A 22,918-nucleotide genomic window follows, 5' to 3' on the forward strand; every position below is an offset into this window, starting at 1 on the left:
AGCAATCCATTTGTTTCCCGCAACAGACGTTGGAAAAGGGCCTAAATGATCAACACCTACACGGAAGAATGGTTCTGATGGTACGTCAAGTGGTACAAGGCGACCAGCAGGGAGTGTGGTCGACTGGTTGCGTCGTCGACAAAAGTCACACGCAGCTACGTAACGGCAGACGTCACGGTATAGACCAAGCCAAAAGAAGCGTCGACGAACGCGGTCATAAATCCGTGACACGCCAAGGTGACCGGCAGTCGGTACATCATGAAGCTGGGCGAGAACAGTTTGACGTAGATGCTCAGGCACAACGAATAGTCGGGCAGGGCTTTCCGGCGCATGTTAGAGCGGTACAATAAACCATATTGGAGTTCAAACAAGCGAAGGGAAGGATCAGGCGTCGTTGAAGCGAGCCGTTGAATAAGGTCTTGTAAGGAGGCTTCCCTACGTTATTCGGCTCCAGTATCACGAAAAGCAGCCAGAGAGAGAACGGTGACAGGTATGCCGAGCGCAGAAATGCCAGGAGGGTCGACAGGATGGCACGACAAGCAGTCCACATCTTGATGTACTCGGCCGGTATTGTATACAACTGAATAGTTGTATTCTTGAAGGCGCAGAGTCCCGTGGCCAAGGCGCACTGAAGGATCTTTGAGGGACGAAATCCAACACAGAGCGTGGTGATCAGTGATGACTGTGCATCGGTGGCCGTACAAATGGGGCGGAATTTACCCACTGCCCAAACGAGAGCCAGACACTCGCGTTCGGTGACAGAATATTTGCGCTCACCAGAGGAAAGAAGGCAGCTGGTGTAGGCAATAACAGTTTCTCGCCGTTGTTTCTGTGGCAAGATAGCTCCAATACCGTGACCACGGGCATCGGTACGGAATTCTGTTGGAGCTGACGCATCAAAGTGAGCGAGAATGGGCGGGAACGTAAGCAGCCCAATCAGCTCCGTGAAAGCACCAGCTTGCTCAGGGCCCCAAATGAATGCAGCGACTTTTTTGAGAGGTGATTGAGAGGGCACGCAGTTTTTGCGAAATTTCGGACAAACCGGCGGGAGTAGGAGCAAAGGCCCAAGAAGCTGCAAACATCCTTGGCACACGTTGGTATGGGAAAGTCTTTCACTGCCCGTATTTTATCGTGATCAGTGCGTACACCAGAAGAATCGACGAGATGCCCGAGCACATGACTGAAGTGGCACTTGGACGAATTAGGTTGCAGCCCCGCCTGACGGAAAACAGATAGGATCGTCGATAGTTCACGGTGTGTCGCAAAAGTAGTAGAATATCGATCACGTCGTCCAGGTAACAGAGGCAGTTGGACCACTTGAAACCGTGTCGGAGGGCGTCCATCATTCGTTCAAATGAGGTCATGGCATTACATAAACCGAAAGGCATCCCTTTGAACAGATACAGGCCATCAAGAGTAATAAAAGCTGTCTTCTCGCGTTCCATGTCATCGACGGCGATTTGCGAGTAGCCCGAGGGAAGGTCGATGGACGAAAATATTGGGCTCTATGCGGGCAAGGCAGGGCATCGTCAATGCGTGGTAGCGGATAGACGTCCCTCTCTGTTACCTTGTTCAGGTGTCGATAACCCACGCAAATTCGCCATCCGTTGTCCTTCTTTTTAACTAGTACAACAGGGGATGCCCATTGGTTGCAAGAAGGTTCGATGATGTCTCGAGAAATCATCGTGTCAGCTTCATGTTGGATGATGTGTCGCTCAGTAGGCCAGACGCGGTAGGGTCGCCGATAGATGGGACTCACTTCACCGGTTTTTATTCGATGTTTTACGACAGAAGTTTGTCTTAGAGGGCGCTCTCCAAGGTCGAATATGTAGTTTTTTTTCTCTTTTTTCATTCTTTAACCTAGGTAGGATATTAGGTAGTATAGTAGCAAGAGCATGGTTGCGCAACCCACCGCCCCGTTCCAAAGGGGAGGCTCATAACATCCATGCACCATCCATCCATGTCCCAGGATGAGGCAAGGATGCAACGAAGTTCTTGAGCACGCTGGGGCGGAAGATAGGGAGCATTCATTTTCGTTAGGGCATTCAACTCTGAAGGGACAGGGGGCAAAGTAGGAGTTAAACACGAGGGGCTGTTACAAGTCAAAGCCGAAATGTGGTAGTCTATGGCCGGCTTTATTTGCGCCAGCAATATTCCGCGTGTGAGTACTTGTGTACAAAGTCCAAAGTTCACAAGCGGAAGGCCGGATGTGTTGCCCGAAATGGTAATGACAGTGTGAGGAAAAGCGACGTTATGCGAGAGCAGGACATTCGGATTAGGTGATACGATGTAGTCACCGTCTGGTATAGGTGGAACGGGGGAGACACCTATGTAGGTAACGGCACGGTGAGGGAGGCGAATATGCTCTGTGCAACATAGCCGTATCGGAGCACTATCGAGAAAGTCATTAGCAGCAGGTAGAGCGAGTTGTACAACACCAGCAGAACACTCTGTCAAAGCGTAATGTGTAGTCCGAAAGTCAAGGCCCAGGATGAGGTCGTGAGGACAGTGCTCTGGAACATAAATAAGAACAGAATTATGATGTCCGTCGACACTCACGCGAGCCGGACACATGCCAATAACGGCTGGGGTTCCTCCGTCGTCGACTCGGACCACGGGCGACGGGGCAGGAGTGAGGGATTTCTTGAGACGATTCTGAAGCGATTCCGAACGGCGTACTGGGTGGTGTCAATAGCTGAAGGGGACCCGGGGTTGCGGTGGTCGGTCACTTGTGACGTTGACACGTTTAACAACTAGGGACATTGCGCTTGGTTGTTTCGTATATCTTGGACCAGTAAAAGCGTTCCTGCGTGCGATGTAGCGCTCGTACGAGGCCGAAATGACTGGATGGAACATCGCCATGCATGGCGCGGAGAACGCCGGAGCGGAGACTCTCGGGGAGAACAAGCATAAAACGCGCTCCATGCCCCGATAAGTTAGTTTCGTAGAGCAACTTATCACATACAGTAAAGTGACCGCTGCCTTGAGAAGTATGGGCGGCGACAAAAAGCGGATTACGTGAACACAGCTCTGCCACGCATCTCTCTACTAAACGTTAAGAAGGCAAGAAGTGTCCGATATATGCGTTTTTGTAGGAAGGAACCTTACCGAGGATACAAAACTCGCCCATCGAGCGCCTGATGCCAAACCGTACAAGCACGATGAATTTGTACCACGTAGGACGAATCTCGCTGCTTCTCGCGTATATGGGGTGATTTTTCCTTTCACATATACAAAACTCGCATAGTTAAACACGTTCCCTTCCATTCTTGACTTCATTTTACTGCTTACTAAGACTTAACTTTGAACGAGGTCACTGAGGTAAGCAGTAGTCTAAAGCTGTTACACAGACCTTCCTCATCGTGACGTTTGCGTTGGTCGAATAGAATCCCCCGAACGAAATATCTGGCGAGACCACTGCATGGAGCTCCGACTGCTGAGTTTAAAATGAATTTTAAGTGGTTGCAAAATGTCAGTGCTAAAATATGGAGGGACTACCTCCAGAAATCACCGCAGGTTAGGAGCCGCAGCTCAGTCAAATGAGTCAACGATATCTTCACACTTTATTGTGAAATATTTACTATTGGAAGAGCATATTTCTTGAAAATTTTATATTTTGGCCTCGGTGCGAGTTACATGTCCCTAGCACTTGAACTGATTTCCGCTTCAGCCTAACCAAGTATTCCTTTCTCAATTTGATGACTCATTCGTTCTTGTTTTTTTTTTTTGATATTTGGACAATTAACGGCCGCGTAAGATAATAGTGACATTAAATATAGCAGCATTACCCCTGTGCGCGCTTTCAAATTATTTCAACATACAAGGCAGCACCTATGTTATTGGTTTCAGAGTACGTTTCCCACTTCCGAGTGTGCAAGAGTGCGCTTATCAAGGCCAATTACTCACAGGGAACGGTGTTCACGAGAAGCAAATTCACCGAAGAATTAAGAGGGGTTGGAGTGCACAAGGCAGAGATTACTAACTCCTGACGGGGGGCTTAGCACTGTCGCTAGCAAGAAAGGTGTACAATTGCGGATATCTAGCGGCGCTAACACATGGGGCCACACTTGGAGGTTGACAAGAAACTAAAGCTAGTTACTGACCGCGCAGAGAGCGATATTGCAAAAAAAAATTATACAGAACTTCAACAGACAGACAGAGAGATAGCCAATAATCTAGTTGACATTAAGACAAATCAAATGGAGCTGGGCAGACCAGGAAAGTGGTGGACCTTCACAGCTGGAGCGAGACTTACACAGGAAGGAAATAAAAATCGAGGATGATAGAAAATTATGTCGAGTGATAAAATTTGGAAATCTTCGGGCGCAGGTTAGAATCAGCTAGTGCAAGGCAGGGGTAATTGGGGATAGCTGGGAGAGGCCTTTGTCCTGCAGTGGATGTAAAACTACGCTGCTGCTGCTGATGATGATGATCATCATATAGCTTTCAGTACTCTTATTTTTTATATCTGTATTTTCTAATACCTGCTTGTGCTATCAGTAATGCTTTCTGTTTGTATGGCAGAAAACTTATCAATTGCCCAGTTTGCAGGTCTGCCATTGTCGCGAGAATGTACCTTCATATCACCTTTACCTTGTGCATGCAGGTTTGGAGGTAGAGTATTTGTTTTATAAAGAAAACGATAGCAGCTGTGCTGTTATTGAACATCGCTACTACATGTTTGAAGACGGTGAGCACTTAATTTTTCGTTTCTTGTGTAGTACGTCCGTGTTTCTTGTCTCTCTGAATGTTTACCCTTGCACTGTAAGCATACCTATGTTGTAAAGATACAGATGTAGTCGATCTACGCCTTGGATGTAAAGCCCAAGAAAGTATGCGATCGTAATTGGCTTGCGCATATACAAAAATGCTTGAGTTCCAGAGAAGCCTGTACACCACAAATTATTCCGGATGGATTGCATTTCTTTTGAAATGTTTGGGTTGTAGTATGTGCCAAAAATGCTAAGCTCGCTGTCTATCCTCACTAGGATTGAGTGCGAAACCCGACTCTATAGGGAAAACAATAAAGCCTTCATCAAAGTGATAATATGTCTGTCTTCTGCCTTATTAAGTCTGCAGATATTTGCAGATATGTCTAGGGCACTCGTTCCACAGTACCTTCAGTCTTAGAAGCCATACTTTTATGCATAAAGAACAAAAAAAACTCACCAAGAAACGAGGTCATAAAGATATAAATGCTTGGTATCTTGTCGATGCAGCTGCTGGAGGCACCTGGGTGAATTCAATAATTTGCATGTCGAAAGCGTTCCTGACCACCACCATCTAATCTGCTATCACCGCGGAGAAGTGCGTGAGCCCCACCACCGCTACCTCTACCTCGAGGTGGGCCTACGAGGGTTTACCTTCAACATGTCGCTTCCACAGCTAAGCAAACATTCCCAAGAAATCGCTGACTACCCCGCAGCCACTCTATGGACACCCAGAATATATTCTGATCCACCATCATCCAGTTGTTAGTTCTCACCGCGGCTCCGACTGCACACTCGCCCTACCTGCGGCTGGCCTGATAGCCCGAATTTGGAAAGGTAAATGCAGTAGTCGATAGAGGTGTAGTTGCTACTTGTTGAAATGCCGAATATCCTCTGCCACCGCGACATCACGGCGAAGCAGCAATGAAAGCCACACTGCACAGTAAATCTTGAAGCAAAGGAAACGCTGCGTAAAGAGCAGCCGAAGACGCGACGTAACAGCAGAGGTACAAAGTGACGCAGACGTGATTCGATTCCATTACCAAATTAAATAAAATCAAATTATTAGGTTTTATGTACAAGAACCACTTTCTGAATATGAGGGACGCCGTAGGGAGGGACTCTCGAAATTTCGACCACCTGGGGTTCTTTAGCGTGCACTCACTACAAGTATACCGGTGGTCTCGCATTTCGCCCTCGTCAAAATGCGACCGCCGTGGCCGGGATTAGACCCCATGACCTCGTACTCAGCAGCTCAACACCATAGTCACTGAGCAACCACAGCTGGTATTACCAAATTTGCAAGAGAATGAGAACTACGCTCCTCAATATTCTTCTCGACGTCCACACAGCCACCCCTCTAGGGGACGCACGAGGTGACTGCTCCATGACCAGTGAAACCTTTAGCTCCAAGCCGTAGAAAGGTATGGCAGCATAACATGGCCTTCATGTACGGACAGCTCCATGACACAAAGAATCCTTCACTGCAATCTCCATGAGAAACTAATAGTTTATAACTTCGAATGCCCTGCGACAACTCTTATCCGCAACAATCCTCACGGGAAGTAATCTTCGCCATGTACTTCGTATGCCAATACAGCGCAGTCATCTGCTTAATATTTATTTTTATTTTATTTACAAATACTGCTATCCCATGGATTGGGACATTGCAGGAGTGGTACAGAAGATTTATACATAAACAATATTAGGAAAGTGCATGATTACAAATGTGAGTGCAAAGATTTACAGAGAAAACAGTACAGTATCATGAAGAAAATACATGATTTGGCAATTCTCGCACAAAATGATCAACAGACATTTCTCGTAATGTGACATCTAAATCGTTCCACAATTCAACTGTGAAACGAAAAAATGAAAATTTGTAGCTGTCTAAAAACGGCATAAACGGCACGGTATTAAGCGGGTTCGAACGGCGCGTGACACGTGCTGAAGAACTGGCGAAAGAAAAGGGGGCGTCAAAATAAATATGGTTGTTGATAATCTTGTGAAGTAGGATAATGCGATCACATATTTGTCTGTGTTCAAGTGTGCCAAGCGATAACGTGCGGGCGTGAACTGTGGGAGAGAAGTGACGGTCGTAACGCTTATATATAAATCTTATTGCTTTTTTCTGCATGTTCTGAAGTTTAATGATGTCTTTGGCGGAGTGTGGAGACCAGACCGCCGACGCGTATTCAAGTACAGGCCTTACTAAAGATTTGTACGCCGTCAGCTTACAGTTTTTGGTTGCATCTTTTAATGTACGTTTTAAGAACCCGAGTTTCCTAAGTGCCTTGGAGCAAGTTAAATCTACATGCTTAGACCAATTCAAGTTTGAACAGAACGTTACACCTAGGTACTTAAACTCGTTCACATGCGTTAGTTGATGTGCGTTGTTAGTGTATGAAAAACGAAAAGGATTTTTCTTGTTAGTGAATGTCATCGATACAGTTTTGCTAAAATTTAACCTCATCTGCCATGTGTTGCTCCAATCACAGAAAAAATAAAACACATTGTTTAGAATAAGCTGGTCGCATGCATTATTTATATTTGAATACAGAACGCAGTCATCTGCATATAAACGGATTTTAACTGATGTGTTATTAGTTATCTGGACGACGTCATTAATGTAAATGAGAAATAAAAGTGGTCCTAGAACTGATCCCTGCGGGACGCCAGATGTTATATAGACAGACGTTGATTGAGAGTGACTAAACGTGACAAACTGTGATCTTAATCGCAAGTAGTTCTTAATCCAGCCTAGTAGTCGGACACCGTGAGTTCCCTTGAAGAAGGCGCCAAGTTTAGTGATGAGCTTACTATGACAAACCAAATCGAATGCTTTTGAATGGTCGATAAAAATTGCGTCCATCTGACCGCGATGATTTAGGCATGATGCAATGTCGTGTGTAAATTCAATTAACTGCGTGAGAGTAGAAAACCCAGCCCGAAAACCATGCTGATTATTAGACAGGAGATTATTGTTAGACAAGTACAAGACAATATGTTTATGAATAATGTGTTCCAATACCTTGGAGCAAGTGCATATTAACGATATTGGTCTATAATTGGAGAGGCTTTGTTTGTTACCAGACTTAAATACTGGTACTACATTAGCTATTTTCCAGGTTTGTGGAACGGTTTCAGTTTGGAGGGATTTTTGGAAAATCACAGTCAAGTATCGGGCGCACCACTCAGAATACTTTTTTAGGAACATGTTAGGTACATTATCGGCTCCAGCACTTTTAGTCGTGTCAATTTGCAACAAAAGATTCAGAACTCCGTTATAACTTATATCTAACTTCGGGAAGGCTGGCAATTCAGCAGCTAGACTAAACATCGGTCTAGTGTCGTTGTCACTGTCAAATACCGATTTAAAATATTTATTAAAAGCTTCAGAGATAACAGGAGGGTTAGAACAAGGTTTACCATTAACAACAAAGGATGAAGAACAGCGACCAGACGGAGTAATTGTTTTCCAGAATATGTGTGGGTTGGTTATCATGAATGTTGTTAGGGTGTTCTGATAATAAAATTTCTTAGCGTCATGCATTTTGGTTCGTAGAGCCGTTTTCAAGGAAACTAGAAGCGCACCATCACTTCTATGCTGTGACTTGGATAATTTCCCTGCTGTACCAGATATGTTTGGGATTTCTTTTAACACATTTCTTGGGCACAAATTTACACAGACAGTCATGCACAACTTTATAAAATCGCTCGACCAACATGTCAATATTACAGTGTTCACTACTAAATAAAAAATCATCAAAATGTGACGCTAGAGCACCGAGTATCATGACATCATCAGCACGAGTGAAGTCAGTAATCATCCTGTATTCTGGTCTTTTGCTTTCAGGTGCAATATTCAATTTAAGAACGACTGCTTTGTGATCAGACAGACCATCACCGACTTCACATTCGAAACCACATTTAACCAACTGCTCATTCAAAAGCACAAGATCGAGCAAAGAGTCACCACGCGTAGGAGACTGGACAACTTGTGAAAAATCGAAAGAAACTACTACGTCAATAAGCAAGTCACACAGTACCTTGTCGCGACCAGTCGATACAAGTGAAGCCCAATCTATGCAAGGCAAATTGAAGTCCCCACACAAGACCATTTTGTAGTTATCTAATCTATGCGCTGCGATGTAATCATTCAGAGCAGGAAACGCATTGTAATCGGAATTTGGAGGACGATATATAACACCTATAACTAACGTTGACAAGGAAATATTAACTTTGCACCAAACTGACTCAGTTTCTGGAAGCTCGGGTAGCAAAGAAAAGTCGATGCCGTCTTTAATAAATAAGGCCACACCGACACCACGACCAGACGATCTATCTTTTCTCAAGACGCAATAACCAGGTGGTACAAATTCTTCATCTAAGATTGAGTTATTGAGCCAAGTCTCGGTCACACATATAGAAAGGTGGCGAGTTTCTATGAGCCAGTTAAAATTAACAATTTTGTTGAGTAAACTGCGAGAATTCACATTTAAAAGCGTGAGGCAAGGTATTTTACTTCGAGCATTTTCGTTCAGTAATCTGGTCTCACACTGGTCATGTCAGTACCGGTGGGGCGATTCACCATCTTGGTTGTTCGCAAGCCTCACACGCGTGTTAGACTGCGAGTCCCACGTATAAACGGCACGATCGATAAAAAGTTTATCGCGGACCAGCTTAATCTTTGCCCCGTTGCGCTTTTCTTCTTGCGCTGATCGCCAAAGCAATGTCCTTTTTTGCGCCGTTTCCCGAGAGTAGTCGTCAGAGACACTGTAATTGGTCCCTTTCAGTTTGCTGCATTGTTTGAATATGGCTGCTTTTTCATTATAGTCATATAACTTCATAATAACTGGTCTAGGTCCCTCTTTTTTCCTGTGACCAATCCTGTGAATGTGCGCCACCGATGAAATAGTGACGCCAAGAGTATCGGAAAAAATTCCCTTCAACACTTTGTCTTCGATATCCTGTCTTGTCCCGATAATGCTCTCCGGAACACCGAAAACAATCCGATTATTTCTTCGTGCTCTGTCATCCAATTCAATCAGTCTTTGTTGGTGTTGGTCGACTGTTCGATGCAGATGTTGAACAGTACTTTCAAGGGTAGTTAACTTACCGCTCAGCTCGGAGAAAGATTCTAGCTTTAGTTCAATGCCAGCTAGTCTAGCTTCCATCTGTGTCTGCTTGTCCAGGATTTGCTGCACTAACGCCTGTGTTGTTGGACCCGGATTGGTTTCAACGTCCCCGGATAGCATAAGTGAAAGACGTGACCATAACACACTGAGCATTTCAGAAATGTTCACTGGGAGCGGCAGTACTAAAAGAAAAGGATCATTTGAGCGAAAATCTGATACAGAAGTGTAATATCCAACCTGCTAGATAATCCATGCATGTTTGAACGACATGTTCAAAGCCGTACCGCCGCTCCCACTGAAGACGGGTCGATGTAGGGGCGCTTTTATACGCCCGGTGTCAGGTGACGTGCCCCTGCCGGGGTGTATCCGAAGGCTTTCCTCGGTGACGTCACAGTGAACGATGAAGGATGATTCAGGCAAGGCAGGAAGTCTGTAGCTCGTTCCTTGCAAGGCAGTCATAAGCGGCACAATCTGCAAGATAATCCATGCATGTTTGAACGACATGTTCAACGCCGTACCACCGCTCCCACAGTGGTATACAATGGATACCACTGTCTGCAAGTCAAGCTAAACCTTGTGATAAGAATCAAGGTGGCGATGCCCCAAATGTGTTTCAAAATCAGTCATCGTCACTGCTTACTCAAGTGTTATAATTTCCATTGGCGCAGTACGACAGATATGGAATGCATCGTTGAGGGTAATCAACGTCTAGTGCTTGATCGCGAAATTTGCGTCACAAGGTGCATCACTCGAAGGCAAAATTGATGCTGGCAAACTTCAGAAAACAGTAGAGAGAACTCTACAACATCATGGCCATCGCATCCATCAAAGCAATTCGACGTTTGCCATCTCATATTCTGCCACATTTACCTCAACGTTCTCAGTTCACAAACCGGCCTTTCCCATCAATTCAATTCTTCCGATGCGCAAACCAAGACGGCTCTAATGTGTTCTGCTACAAAAAAAAAGGACTGTCTTTTGCGATCATCCAAGATGTGGCAAACACCAGTTGCTAAGCATATAAGGATATCTCACGAATGCACTAGACCATTCCGACAGACATCGTTCCGAGTTTCAACAAGAGATGGAGAAGCCAAAAAGGAACAAATTGTTGGAATTCGGCAAGACGAAATTATCCAAGCACCAAACAGTATATACGTTTCTCTTATTCTTTGTGAAAAAGAAGCATAAAGCTGTAATTTTTCGTGTTCATTAGAGCCACCTAAACAAGATCACCAAGAAAGACGTATACAGCCTCTCATGGACAGATGATGCTTTGGACCGGCTCTGTTATGCAATGAATTTTTTTTTGCCAATGGGACATTAACACAGACCTTTGGATAATAAATTCAGCGAGAAGGATTGAGAAAATACGCTTTATCAAGGTGGACGGCCTCTTGTGTATTCAAGGTATTGCTAATCGTTGTTTGCTTTGGCCACACTACTTACCAGCGCATAAGGGAAAATGTATTGACTGACTTCAAATGTCATACCTATTTGGCGTACATGGAGAGGTTGTCTATGCCTGAAGCATTCACGATTGCCTTAGGCAGCTCCGTACAGTACTAGGACCGTAAATTCAACTGAACTCACCCTAAAACCAGAAGAGTGCCGATTCGCTTATGAGGATATCCTGCTCGTGGGTAACGCGATGAGCGAATGTGAAGTTTGTCCAAATCCGTAGATGAGAGCTCTCATCACTAACTTTGTCGTCGTGGGCTGTTGAGGAACACTCTTTTTTTTTGCACGTTGGCATCACCTAACACCAGTATCCAGGGGCCTAATAAGTTTTCGTATGGTTCCTAATGCCATCGTGCCTCGTAAATTTGACGCCCTCCCTACGGATGAAGCAAAAAGGAAACAGGAGTGCTCGATTCTGTAAATCACATCTGTATAACGCCAACAGGCAATGGAGCCAAGAAAAGCACAGGGATGAACAGCAGTGTTTGAAACTGAAATGTAGAAAAAGCAAATAGAAATGGAATAGACGAAATGATAACTTGTTGAGTTAACCTGTCGAGTGTATGCAATTTAGAAGACATAATCGCCCAAGCGTGTGGACGCAATGATGGCCGTCACTGTAGCCCTATTGGTAATGCATCGCACGCGTAATGCGTAAGTTATGGACTAGGTCCCTACCCTCGACAATTGTCTTTTCATCTACTTTCATTTCGGTTTTCTTCATTATTTTCTGCGTTCCAATATTAGGTACAGCTAAATTCCCCTATGATTTCCTTGGTTTCATTGTCTGTTGGTTTTAAGTGGTCCGCATTCGATATAGCAAGCGTATGTAGCATTCGCCGAATTCTAAAAGTGGAGAGGATTGATCAGTCCGAAAACCAGTTTGTAGGAGATTATACGGAAGTTGTGCCACTTAGCAACATAAGTTCTCCAGAACATGTTTCATTCCCGGGGAAAGACAAATTGTCTGGTCGCTTCTTGTAGGTGTTATTATGGCATAAACTTCAAAAAAACATGACTGATAGTAATTTTCTTAGATATTTTCTCGTCAAGATGTCTTACAGAGAAAGCGAAGGGAAATGGAAGTTTATTTACTATGAGGTTTTGGTAACATTAAGTTATCATGTCTTCCTGTTGATCTTTGCAGATCCCATAAATTGTGGTGCTTTCAGGGAATGTTTTTTTTCTATTTCGCAATGTATTTTAATTACGTTTTCTTATTTATGCATTATGTAAGTGATGATGCTGGTATTTTCGGCATTATAGAATTATTCGGGGTTATGGTCAAATACAAGTGCGTAAAAAACAAGACAAACAAAAAGACACAACCTAAATCACACACTAGGATGTCTGCGCTGCGTTTACCTCTTTACGTTCCTTCCTTGTGTTTTCCATGCTGGTATTTGACAATAATTAACGACGAACAAGGTCGAATTTCGCTCTAGTGGTTTTCATGCTCAGAAAAAGGCCTAAACACAGAAAGCGACTATATTGGCAGTGCTGTTGACCCTCTGTAATTGTACAAGTATTTTATCAAGCTCCAATCGAGAAAATATTACGTCAAGGTTGCCTGCATATATTCTATAAAAAGTGCATAAATACATTGCAATAAGTATAATTGGCATCAACTCGAAACGGCTTCAATTCCTGGAATAGCAGAGGACATATGCCGGTAGAATTTGTGGCAGCAACTACACTCCAAATAATGAAAACCTTCTTCAGCAAGCATACTAGCAGGAAATCGACCTAGGGAAGCGCTAATAAAAAACGAAAAAAAACGAAATACATTTCATACTGTCGGCCGATCCCTGCATAATGGAGTATGTAGAAGTATTAGGTAGGGGAAAAGGAAGTGACCATATTTTAGCGAAGTCTAGCTTAGTCTCAATTTCAAGAGGTAAAAGGCTACACTTGTCAAGGTCAAACAAGGTAACAATGATGAAATCGGGCTGGTGCTAGCAAACAGACGTAGTGTTTTAAAAGAGGAAGATGAAGATAACATAGATTGATGGATAAATAAACCTTTATTTGAAACACTGCCTTGTCACTCGAGGTGGGAGAGCCCCTTATTCCAGGAGTCGCCTGACCTGAATCGCCCGCCGGGCCCGGGAAATGAGTTCGCGCTGGTCGACCAGGTCCGCCTTAACGATTGCAGCCTGCCACGTTTCAGTGAAGAGGCTTGGTTCTAAGTCTGCAGTAGCTGGTTTTGTCACTGTGGGGCTCACTCCGGTATTTTTTCATTGCAGTAGGGGGTGAGCCAGCGTGTCTGATACATTGAAATGTGGACAGGTACAGCCGCATAGCAACGGTAGGAAATGATGCAATGAGATGTCGTGGGTGAAGGTATTGCTTTGGATTCGTCTGTCGTCGGTACATTCCTTTCTTGTTAGTATTGAGTGTGGGGGAGGATACACCCTGCGTCGAAACAGACAGTGCTGCAGTAGTTCCTGGTAACTTAGTGCAATGGTTTCTGTTTACAACTATATGAAGGGCAGAATCTCCATCAAAGCGATCAACACGCCAAAACGCGGTGACACTTCAGCCCCCCCCCCCCTTACACTTACATAATGTGAGTTCCAGGACACGAAGCACTGGAGTGGAATGAAGCGGGAACACCGCGGCTAGCGCAAGCATCAACCAGGCTTCTCCACGAGATATTAGACAACATAGAGGTAATGAATGAAACAGTAACTATATGGATTTCAGGTGCAGCAACTGAAATGGGATATAAAATACCAAGCCACTCAGTAGGTAAGCTCTCCCAAATTACAAGATACTTAATAGAGAAGCGACAACACAAGAAACGGTCCAACTCCAGATCCCAAGTTTATAGAATTCAAGGTTTGAGAGTTAGCAGAGCAGACAAAGCTCAAAAACAAAAAGTGAGCAATTTTTGAAATGATGCCATCAGAAAAATTGAGGAAGCAGTAAAATATGGCCGCAGCATGACATCACTGAGAAAACAAATTGGCATAGCATTGTGTAGGATGTTTCCAGTGAAAGGTAAGCAAGGAGCCGTATTCACTAACGCGCACACGGAGATAATGACAGAATTTCTGGTATTGTGTATGCCATCTATGACATTTGTAGGCAGCCGGCAAAGCTCATGTAATGTTACTGGGGGGCAGGAGCCACACGTTGTTGTAAATGGAGGGAGGTATGTCTTTATAACAAGCTTGCCGACGTCAGGGCCTCTGCATTAGGTGACAGTCAAATTCGATAAGCAGGCTCTCAAATGCAGAAAGCAATGCCGTGCTACAGCTGGACCCTGTTAAGAGGAAGCTTTAGTTCGGACAGAACTCCAAGGCTGCCTATTCAAATACATGTAAAACGCAAAAAAAACGCTTTTCTGAGATAACCACTGTACTGATTTTATTGGGATTTGTTGCATTTGAGTGAAAAAGATAAATTCTAGTCACTGTTGGAAGTGGAATTTCCATTTAGGGCTTAATGTTTACGGAAAACATTTTCGAACATTCGAGAGTTTGAAAAAAAGGGATGCCCGAAGTTTATCAATCAATATATCTACATCAAAAACGGATATCGAGTTGTTGTAAACGGCATCCATTAGATCATTCAAAGCGGAAAAAAAACGGGTATGTGAATTGATATTTTACGCGAATTTGTTACGCTGTGTACAAGGGTTATGCCAAAGCTGTCTTTCCATAATACTCATTTTTTTTAGATTCATGTGTAGCATACCAATTTTGTCCGCTTTAGATGTACTATTAGACACAATTCACAGAATTGTAGTCATTTTTGGTTGCCGAGTTGGAGCGTTCTAAACTTGGTAGTTTAGTTTTCTGAAAAATTTTGATTTTTGCCATCATCCTCATCATCAGCCTATATTATGCCCACTTACGGACGAAGGCCTCTCCCAGCGATCTCCAATTACCCCTTTCGTGGGCCAGCCGATTCCAACAAGCACCAGCAAATTTCTTAATGTCGCCGCACCTTCTGTCGTCCTCTACTGCGCTTCCCTTCTCTTGGTGCCCATTCTGTCTCCCTAACGGTCGAAATGTTATCAACGCTACGCATTACATGACCTGCCCAGCGCCATTTTTTTGTCTTCATGTCAATTAGAATGTCGTCTTTACCCGTTTGCTCTCTGATCCACACCGCTCTTCTGTCTGTTCAAGTTATGCCTAGATTTATTTCATCACTCCATCGCTGTTTGCGCTGTCCTTAACTTGTTCTCAAGCTTCTTTGTCAGTCTCGAAGTCTCTGTCCCATATGTCATCACCGGTAACATTCACGGATTGTATGCCTTTCTTTTCAATGATAGCGTTAAGCTTCCAGTCAGGAGCTCACGATGTCTGCCGTATGCGACCAAACCCATTTTTATTCTTCTGTAAATTTCCTCCTCGTGGTCAGGGTTCGCTGTGATTATTTGACCTAGGTAAACGTACTCCTTAGCAGGCTATAGAGGCTTACTGGTGATCCTGAATCCTTGTTCCCTTGCCCGGTTATTCATCATTATCTTTGCCTTCTGCATATTAATCTTCAGCCCCACTCTTACACTCCCTTCGTCAAGGTCCTCAGTAACTTTTTGTACATCGTGCACAGTGTTACTGAATAGAACACTGTCATCAGCAAACAGAAGTTGGCTGGGGTATTAGCCGTCGATCCTTACTCCTAAACCTTTCCAGTTGAATTGCTTGAATATTTCTGCCAAGCACGCAGTGAATATCATCGTAGAGATGGTGTATCCTTGTCTGACTCCTTTCTTTATAGGTATCTTCCTACTTCTGTAGAATTAAGGTGGCTGTGGAATCTCTGTAGATATTTTCCAAGGTACTTACGTAAGCGGTCTGTACTCCTTGACTACGCAATGCCTGTATGACTGCTGGTATCTCTACTGCCAATTTTTGCCAGTTTCTATTAAAAAATTGACGACCTAAATGAAAAATTAAAAACAAAGAGTCACTAAATTTTAAGCTTTTCTTTTAAATGCAAAACACCTCGTCGGATTCGACACAGTGGTTGCCGAGAAAAACGAATTATTCTTTTTCGTGTATTTAGATAGGAGCACGCGAGTGAAAGCTTTCTCTCAACATGCAGGCCTTTAGAATTGAACAGCAAACTGAGCTGCATCTCAGAAGCGCTCTTCTGCCATGGACCTCTTGCCGTCTTCTGTCAATGCTTCTTGAATAGCAAGACGCTCTATAGTGAAGAAAGAACGTTCTGGGTCCTCTAAAAACAAAACGAAACTTCATAATTGCTGACCCCGCTTCTTGTGAAAGTGCGGCTCACCTGCCTACTAAACCAAACCCATTGGTGATACTTCAACATCTTGAAAGAGTGGAGACGACCTGCAGTAAACTCGCTAACACCGTCATTCGCGAAAGCCTCCTCTCGCCCCCCTCCCACCCAATAAAGTAGGTCTCTAAGTTTGCTCAGATGATCTGGTTGGTATAAGTGGTGAAGCTTGCGGTGTGTGATGCGTGCGTAGAAGTCGCAGCGCTATATGAGGGGCAAAGTTTACAGATATACGAATTCGACATTGCAATGACGCTGAACGCGCACGCAAAGAACTGAAATGGCCTGGTTATTATTTCGAAGAAGCGTTCATGCTACAAGGCAGTACTAAATTTAAATTTTACTAACCGTGCATGGACAGTTGAGGGTGTAACATTCTTCAGCAGAAAATTTTATTGGTTAAGTCATACTAAGACTTGAACTTATTATTGGAACTTTTATTTTGGAAAGACAACTAGTTCAATAAAAAAATGTACTTTTCTTTTAAAGGGCCGGAGATATGAACTAGGTAAGTACATGTTTCTTCCATAAGGTCTTAGTAGATGGTCTGTTTTCAGCATGTTTATTTACCGATCATTTTTCAGTGAGAAAGACAGGAGCGAATCATTGTGCCTTTTAACAAAGATTTGTTACTAAACATGACGTATAATCTTCAAGACTATCTCAGATTGGTTAAAGTACGAAACACTTCAGCTGTAAAGCAGTTTGCCATAAAGTATGCATTGTTGTAGCAGAAGATAAGCAAAGAGCGGTAGCCTACTATCATCGCCAGCACAACTCCGGGAACTGTCAGCAGCGACCGCTGGGAACAAACGAGTTAGTGCAGAAAGAATGGGCTCAGCATAGAGTCTTGTGAGAACTAGCAGGCGGTCTTTCCTCAATAAATACCCCGAATATTATAACGTAGTGCTTCCCTTTCCTCGGTCTCCCAGCATATGTAAAAATTATTTTCGTTGAACTTAGCCCAAGAAAGTCAATTATACAATACACAACAGAGATCTCCTCCTTTTTAGTCACTATGCGAATGAAACCGGAATACAAATTGCTTTTCTTGTACGCCTGAGTACTGTACATGAATTTTCTGTATGCAGTTAAATGTTGCTCTCCTTTAAAGCAGATAAAGGAGTTTGAAAAATAAATTTTCTGCTGTGAATCAGAAAAAACTCTACTGCCCTGTTCTTGCGAAAATAGTATATAAATGATAAATATACGCCTAATTTTACTAGCTAACCATAGTATGCGGTTCTTTGATAAACCATACGGTTAAAAGCTGCGCAATAGTGGAGCTGAAGTGCTTTTCATGATTTTCTCTTGTGATTGTATTCAGCGGGCGTTTCCATCAAGACGTACAATAAATATGATTGTCAAATAGCTGCAGCTGCAGTGGCCGCTGAAGCTGCACTATATATTGCTGCGGTCAGCGGGCACAAGGGACCGACGACCGGGGGAGGAAAACTATGGTGTGCGGTACCCTTGTTTCTGTTCAAACTGGTATTTAATATTCCAGATTATTTATGTTTCAAAGAAGTTGTCCTGGCCCTCACGTTTTAGGCGTGTTTTCGACCAACATCGGCGCGAGCCGCAATTTATCTGCTCAAGTTATCGCTCACTTCTGCTAATTTTATTCCGCTGCCGTTGCACTAGTGAACTGCTGCTGAATTTAGCTTTTACTAAACGGCTGTAGCTCTTCTTGTTTAGTTTGTTTTATTATAGAATTTGGTAAATGTATCAATAAATATTAACTAATCTGAAAAAAACGCCACGCAAAAATTGAATGAGTTTTCAATTCACTGGTGTAAAAAGTGCAACATATTGCAGCTTGTTCTAATTACGCTTGTTCTCCTCCAGGGCCGGGATGTATGAAGGCACCAGGTAAGTAGACTTCGCTTGTTTAAGGTGTGTGTAATTGCTTATGATTCAATGTTCCTTATTGCACGATGGCTATGTAGTATACGCGATAGGTTTGCTATGTTCAAAATGTTTTGAGCTGTCATCCTCTACCTCTAGGTCCAGCTCTTCACACAAGCGCAACAAGCTAGCTTTCGTCAAGCTCATGATGTCCGTGGTCACTACATTAAGCTTAACTGTTCGAGAAAACTTGCTGCGAAAACCACCCATATTTTAGTGTAACTAAAAAAAAGAAACACACTACGAGTGGTTCAATTCTATTTTCCCAAAAGAAATTGAAGCCTGGAAAATATAGGAAACACGAAACGGCTACGCCGAGATGTGGCTCCTAGTCCCCAAGTTTTCCTCCACCGTATCGAATCAATCGTGAAAAGACGCAGCTCCTCACTCGCGTTATTTGATTACAAGTCTGGTATATCTCCACGTCCCAGTTACTCCCACACAATTAGGCCTCGCTTTAGTTGCAGGTTCAGATATACTGAAACCTGCTTTACGCTGCAATTCGCATTAGCCACGATATCATTATAGGCATTTGCATGCGCTATATCGGTGTTTAGTAGATTTTGGTCAAAAGTCGAATGACTCAAGCGCAAAGCCAGGTACTCATCCTGTACTGTGCAGTAATGTTGCGCTGCGTTCAACCAGCCACTCGCGAACCGGTTGTTGGCGATTGACGTTGGCTGCAGGATCCATCTTGCCACTTTTATTGCGAATCAGATGAGGCTGACTGGTCTCAGACACAGACTCCATCTCATCGCTGCCATTAACTTGTTGAAATTGGGGGTAGCGTTTAGGCAAGGAATTCTTCGTATGATATCGGGAGTACGAGTGAAAGATATGAGGTTTATTCTACGTTATTTAAATATTGAACCAAGTCGCCAGATTGTAGTCAGTGCTCACACATGTCTGCCGAAGTCAGGATGCCTCAGCCCACATCTAGCTGCACTGAAGGTCCGCTTTTAACATGCTCTTCTTCCCTAGTTCGCTACATAATGGAATTCGATGACCTTGTTGCGGTCAATCAAAGGGGTCGTGCAGTTTCCAGAAATCCGCCCCTGATATCCAACCTTTGAAGCAAGTACGAGGCAATCCGAAAACAGATACTGCTGACGCTTCTTTCACGTAACAGGTCACGCTCCCTCTACGAATGTCGTCAAGTGGGTTCCTTGCGCTCCGTGACGGTCATCTTAACGTCAGCAGATTAGTATTCACGCTCATTACCGCTTCGACGACCGGCGGTGGACACTATTAATTCTGTGAGTCTTCGTTCGCACATCACAGTACGTGTCAGACACTGTCGCCGTCTCCACGGTGCTATTGAAAGGGGCTGCCTCCGGCGAAATATACAACGAATGCGCACTACCAATTTGGCACACAACAGTGCACATTACAATGACTGCTGAACGATATAAACACGCGAAGACATCTCTATCATGAAGTACGCTAGATAACAATAGAGTCACGATTGCGGCATCACTACGCACATATGGCAACAAGGGTGTGACGAGAGACATATGACGAAGCTGTAGTGACGACAGTGGAACGATCCTTACCCTTACTCAGCCCAACGGTGGTGGGATAATGGATGAATGATGACTGTATGACGACAATGGGGAGGATAATGGCATAACGAGAGTCGGATGACAACGCTGGAATAATGGTCACGGAGTGACCACGATGGAATCACGTTTGCAAGCACATATGTAGTGGCCCACGGTATTAGACAATTTCAGCCACTAGGTTGGGATAGAAGGAATGATGACGTCGGCATAAAGAGAGTAGGATCTCGAAGCTGCATAGGCGATGAGGGAATAATAACGAGGGCCCGAACAACCCGAGCAGTGGCCTAGTGTGCCTCGTGGCCAGTAGACAAATTTTTCCAGGGTACGCGTAAGTAGACAGATAGACGGATAGATAGATAGATAGATAGATAGATAGATAGATAGATAGATAGATAGATAGATAGATAGATAGATAGATAGATAGATAGATAGATAGATAGATAGATAGATAGATAGATAGATAGATAGATAGATAGATAGATAGATAGATAGATAGATAGATAGACTGACAGGCAGGCAGACAGACAGACAGACAGAATTAAAACGATGGAAGTAGGCAAGGGATGCTAATCGCATTACTAAAGCATAGAAGTCATATTCCACGCGTAAAGGAAAATAAGCTGTAACATTTAAAAACAGAAGACGATTAGGTGCTCCTAAGAATGCACTGCCCATTTATACGACAGATTAGTCCGGTGACAGAGTCAAATATTTAATGGTTCTAGTGAATCATGCGAATGGTAAACCCCATCACCACTAAACAATACAAATTGAAAGAAGACGACATAACAAAGCTTGTCCAAGCCCTGATAATCAGGCCCGTTGCCTAAGCCTCCCCATACATACCCCTCACTCGCAAGGAGAAAGATCCAATAGACGTACTCCTGCGGAAAGCACAAAAGCAAGCGCTCAGCCTACCTCTGGGAACAGCCACACTCAAGCTCGAAGCCCTAGGAGTTCATAATACAATAAGAAAAATCATAGCCTTCACATAGACTTCACAAGCGAACGAGAGTGCCCAGCCCTCACACCAAGAGGAAGGACAGTCCTAGCGTGAACAAGCTACCCCACACACAGCAAGGGCCACGAACAAGGAATCTATCTGGCCCCCAACATCCGGGAGCACATCGAGGTAGCCCCTATCCCCAGAAGACGCACACGGAACATCATGCCCATCGTCGCCAAGCTCGCACAAAGACGTACAGACAAAATATGGCTGTCTCCCCACCACACTCTATTCAGAGGCTGCGCAGTATCCCCAAAAAGCAGCCATGACGGCCAGTGTTGTCGACAATAACCTTAAAGGGGCTGTCCTGATGATGGTCCGCAGTGGCAGCGCCCTCGTAGCTGAATAGACAGCCATCGCCTTCGCTATCACCTGTAGTCTGACGAACGAGCACGTCACAATTATTACTGACTCCCACGGAGCTCGCTGAGGCTACGCGAGAGTTAGAATATCTTCCATCGCCCACCGACTCCTCAAACAACCTTCAATTTCCGGACGCTGAAGTAGTATGGACGTGGAAGTAGGCGTGTGCACGCTGTAGCCCGAGCTCATGCCTCCCGGGCGCCGCACGACAGGAATACGGCCGCATCTATGAAGCCTGTACCTTTACAATACTACGCCATATTACAACACCGCTAATTGAACAAACGACAGTACCCACCTGCACACAAGGCCCTCTCACGCGTAGACGCTGTAGCATGACGACAATTATAAACGAACGCATACCAATTAAGGAAGACTACCCTACACTGTACCGATACAAATGTCCCCTTTGTAACGACTACGCCTCCCTATGACACACCACATGGGCGTGTCCCAACGTGAAGGCAGCCCCGAAAGTATACGCCACCCTACACTCGAGCAGTTGGAGGCCACGCTGACTAGTTGGGACCCTAGTAACCTGCAGTAACTGGCGCGACGGGCACGGGAGGCAGCTACAGCCGCAGGAGACCTGAACTAAGGGTGGCTCCCCGCACAAGCAGAAAGACAGGTGCCTGCATGTCGTATTTTTTTGCAGTAAAGGGTTTTCCTCATCCGCTATTGAAAATTATGCGTGCATCTGTTATCGCAAACGCTATAGACCAGCGGAGTGGGGAAGCCCAGTAGTGCGAAACCGCACACAAGGCACACGAGCGCCGGCTGCGCGTCCCTACTACATCCACCAAAAGCGTCTATTAGGACGTCCGTGACTCACGTGGCCAAGGCCGTAGGAGATGCCGCGGTTGTCTCCGCTCTTTACGCACTGCGCGCGAGGAGGATGTCGAGGCACTCTAGCTGCCGCCTCAGAAGAACGCCCCTCCTCCCTCGCTTCATCCCCCGGGCTCGTGCGGTGGTAGAAACATTTATCGCCAATGATGTGAATGGCGGGGACGAAGCCTCCTACATGGCACTTGGGTGCTCCCTTACTGTTGGGGACGTGGACACTCTTGCAACGCAAAAGAGAGCCCATGGAGCACAATCCTTCTTATGTCACATGATATGACCCGGCATTGGTCTTGAGCGGAAGTGCTGGTCAGGAGAGTCGCCCAGTAAGACTCCGCCACGGCAGGTGATGGGGAATGAGACAAAGTGAGGCCTGTGAGTAGAGAGTGTAGGAAGGCTTCTGGGTTTCCGCAATGTTTGTATGTTGAGGAGAATTAGTCTGTGTATCGGGCGTGTAGTAGAATGTGATACGGAGCAGTCCGAGTGTGTAGTCGTCGCCAGTGTGCGGCCTGCTCTATGGTGAGGGATGGGGTTGGAGGTCTATTCCCTTCGTTTGTCCTGGCAGTACGAGGTAACATCAGGGAAGGAGAGCAGGCACTCTTGGCCCGTAAAGGGGGCTCGGCTCCTACTGCCCGGAACGTCCGACCTCAGGCCAAGGAGTGAGCCTCCTCA

General features: G+C 44.7%; 1 protein-coding gene across 3 annotated transcripts in view; it reads left to right on the forward strand.

Annotated features, from left to right (window-relative positions):
- Positions 1-22,918, forward strand: part of LOC126535283 (uncharacterized) — a 110,674-nt gene that overhangs the window by 52,996 nt on the left and 34,760 nt on the right. For 2 of the 3 annotated variants that reach the window (XM_055073092.1, XM_072289056.1), the window contains 2 exons: positions 17,055-17,075; positions 18,416-18,439. In XM_055073092.1, the coding sequence (XP_054929067.1) occupies positions 17,055-17,075; positions 18,416-18,439 (45 nt within the window). Of the gene's footprint in view, positions 1-4,606; positions 4,691-17,054; positions 17,076-18,415; positions 18,440-22,918 lie in introns of all 3 variants that reach the window. The other variant, XR_007600473.2, reaches the window with a different exon arrangement.

Source organism: Dermacentor andersoni, chromosome 7 (assembly GCF_023375885.2).
Source record: "Dermacentor andersoni chromosome 7, qqDerAnde1_hic_scaffold, whole genome shotgun sequence".
Taxonomy (NCBI): Eukaryota; Metazoa; Arthropoda; class Arachnida; order Ixodida; family Ixodidae; genus Dermacentor; species Dermacentor andersoni.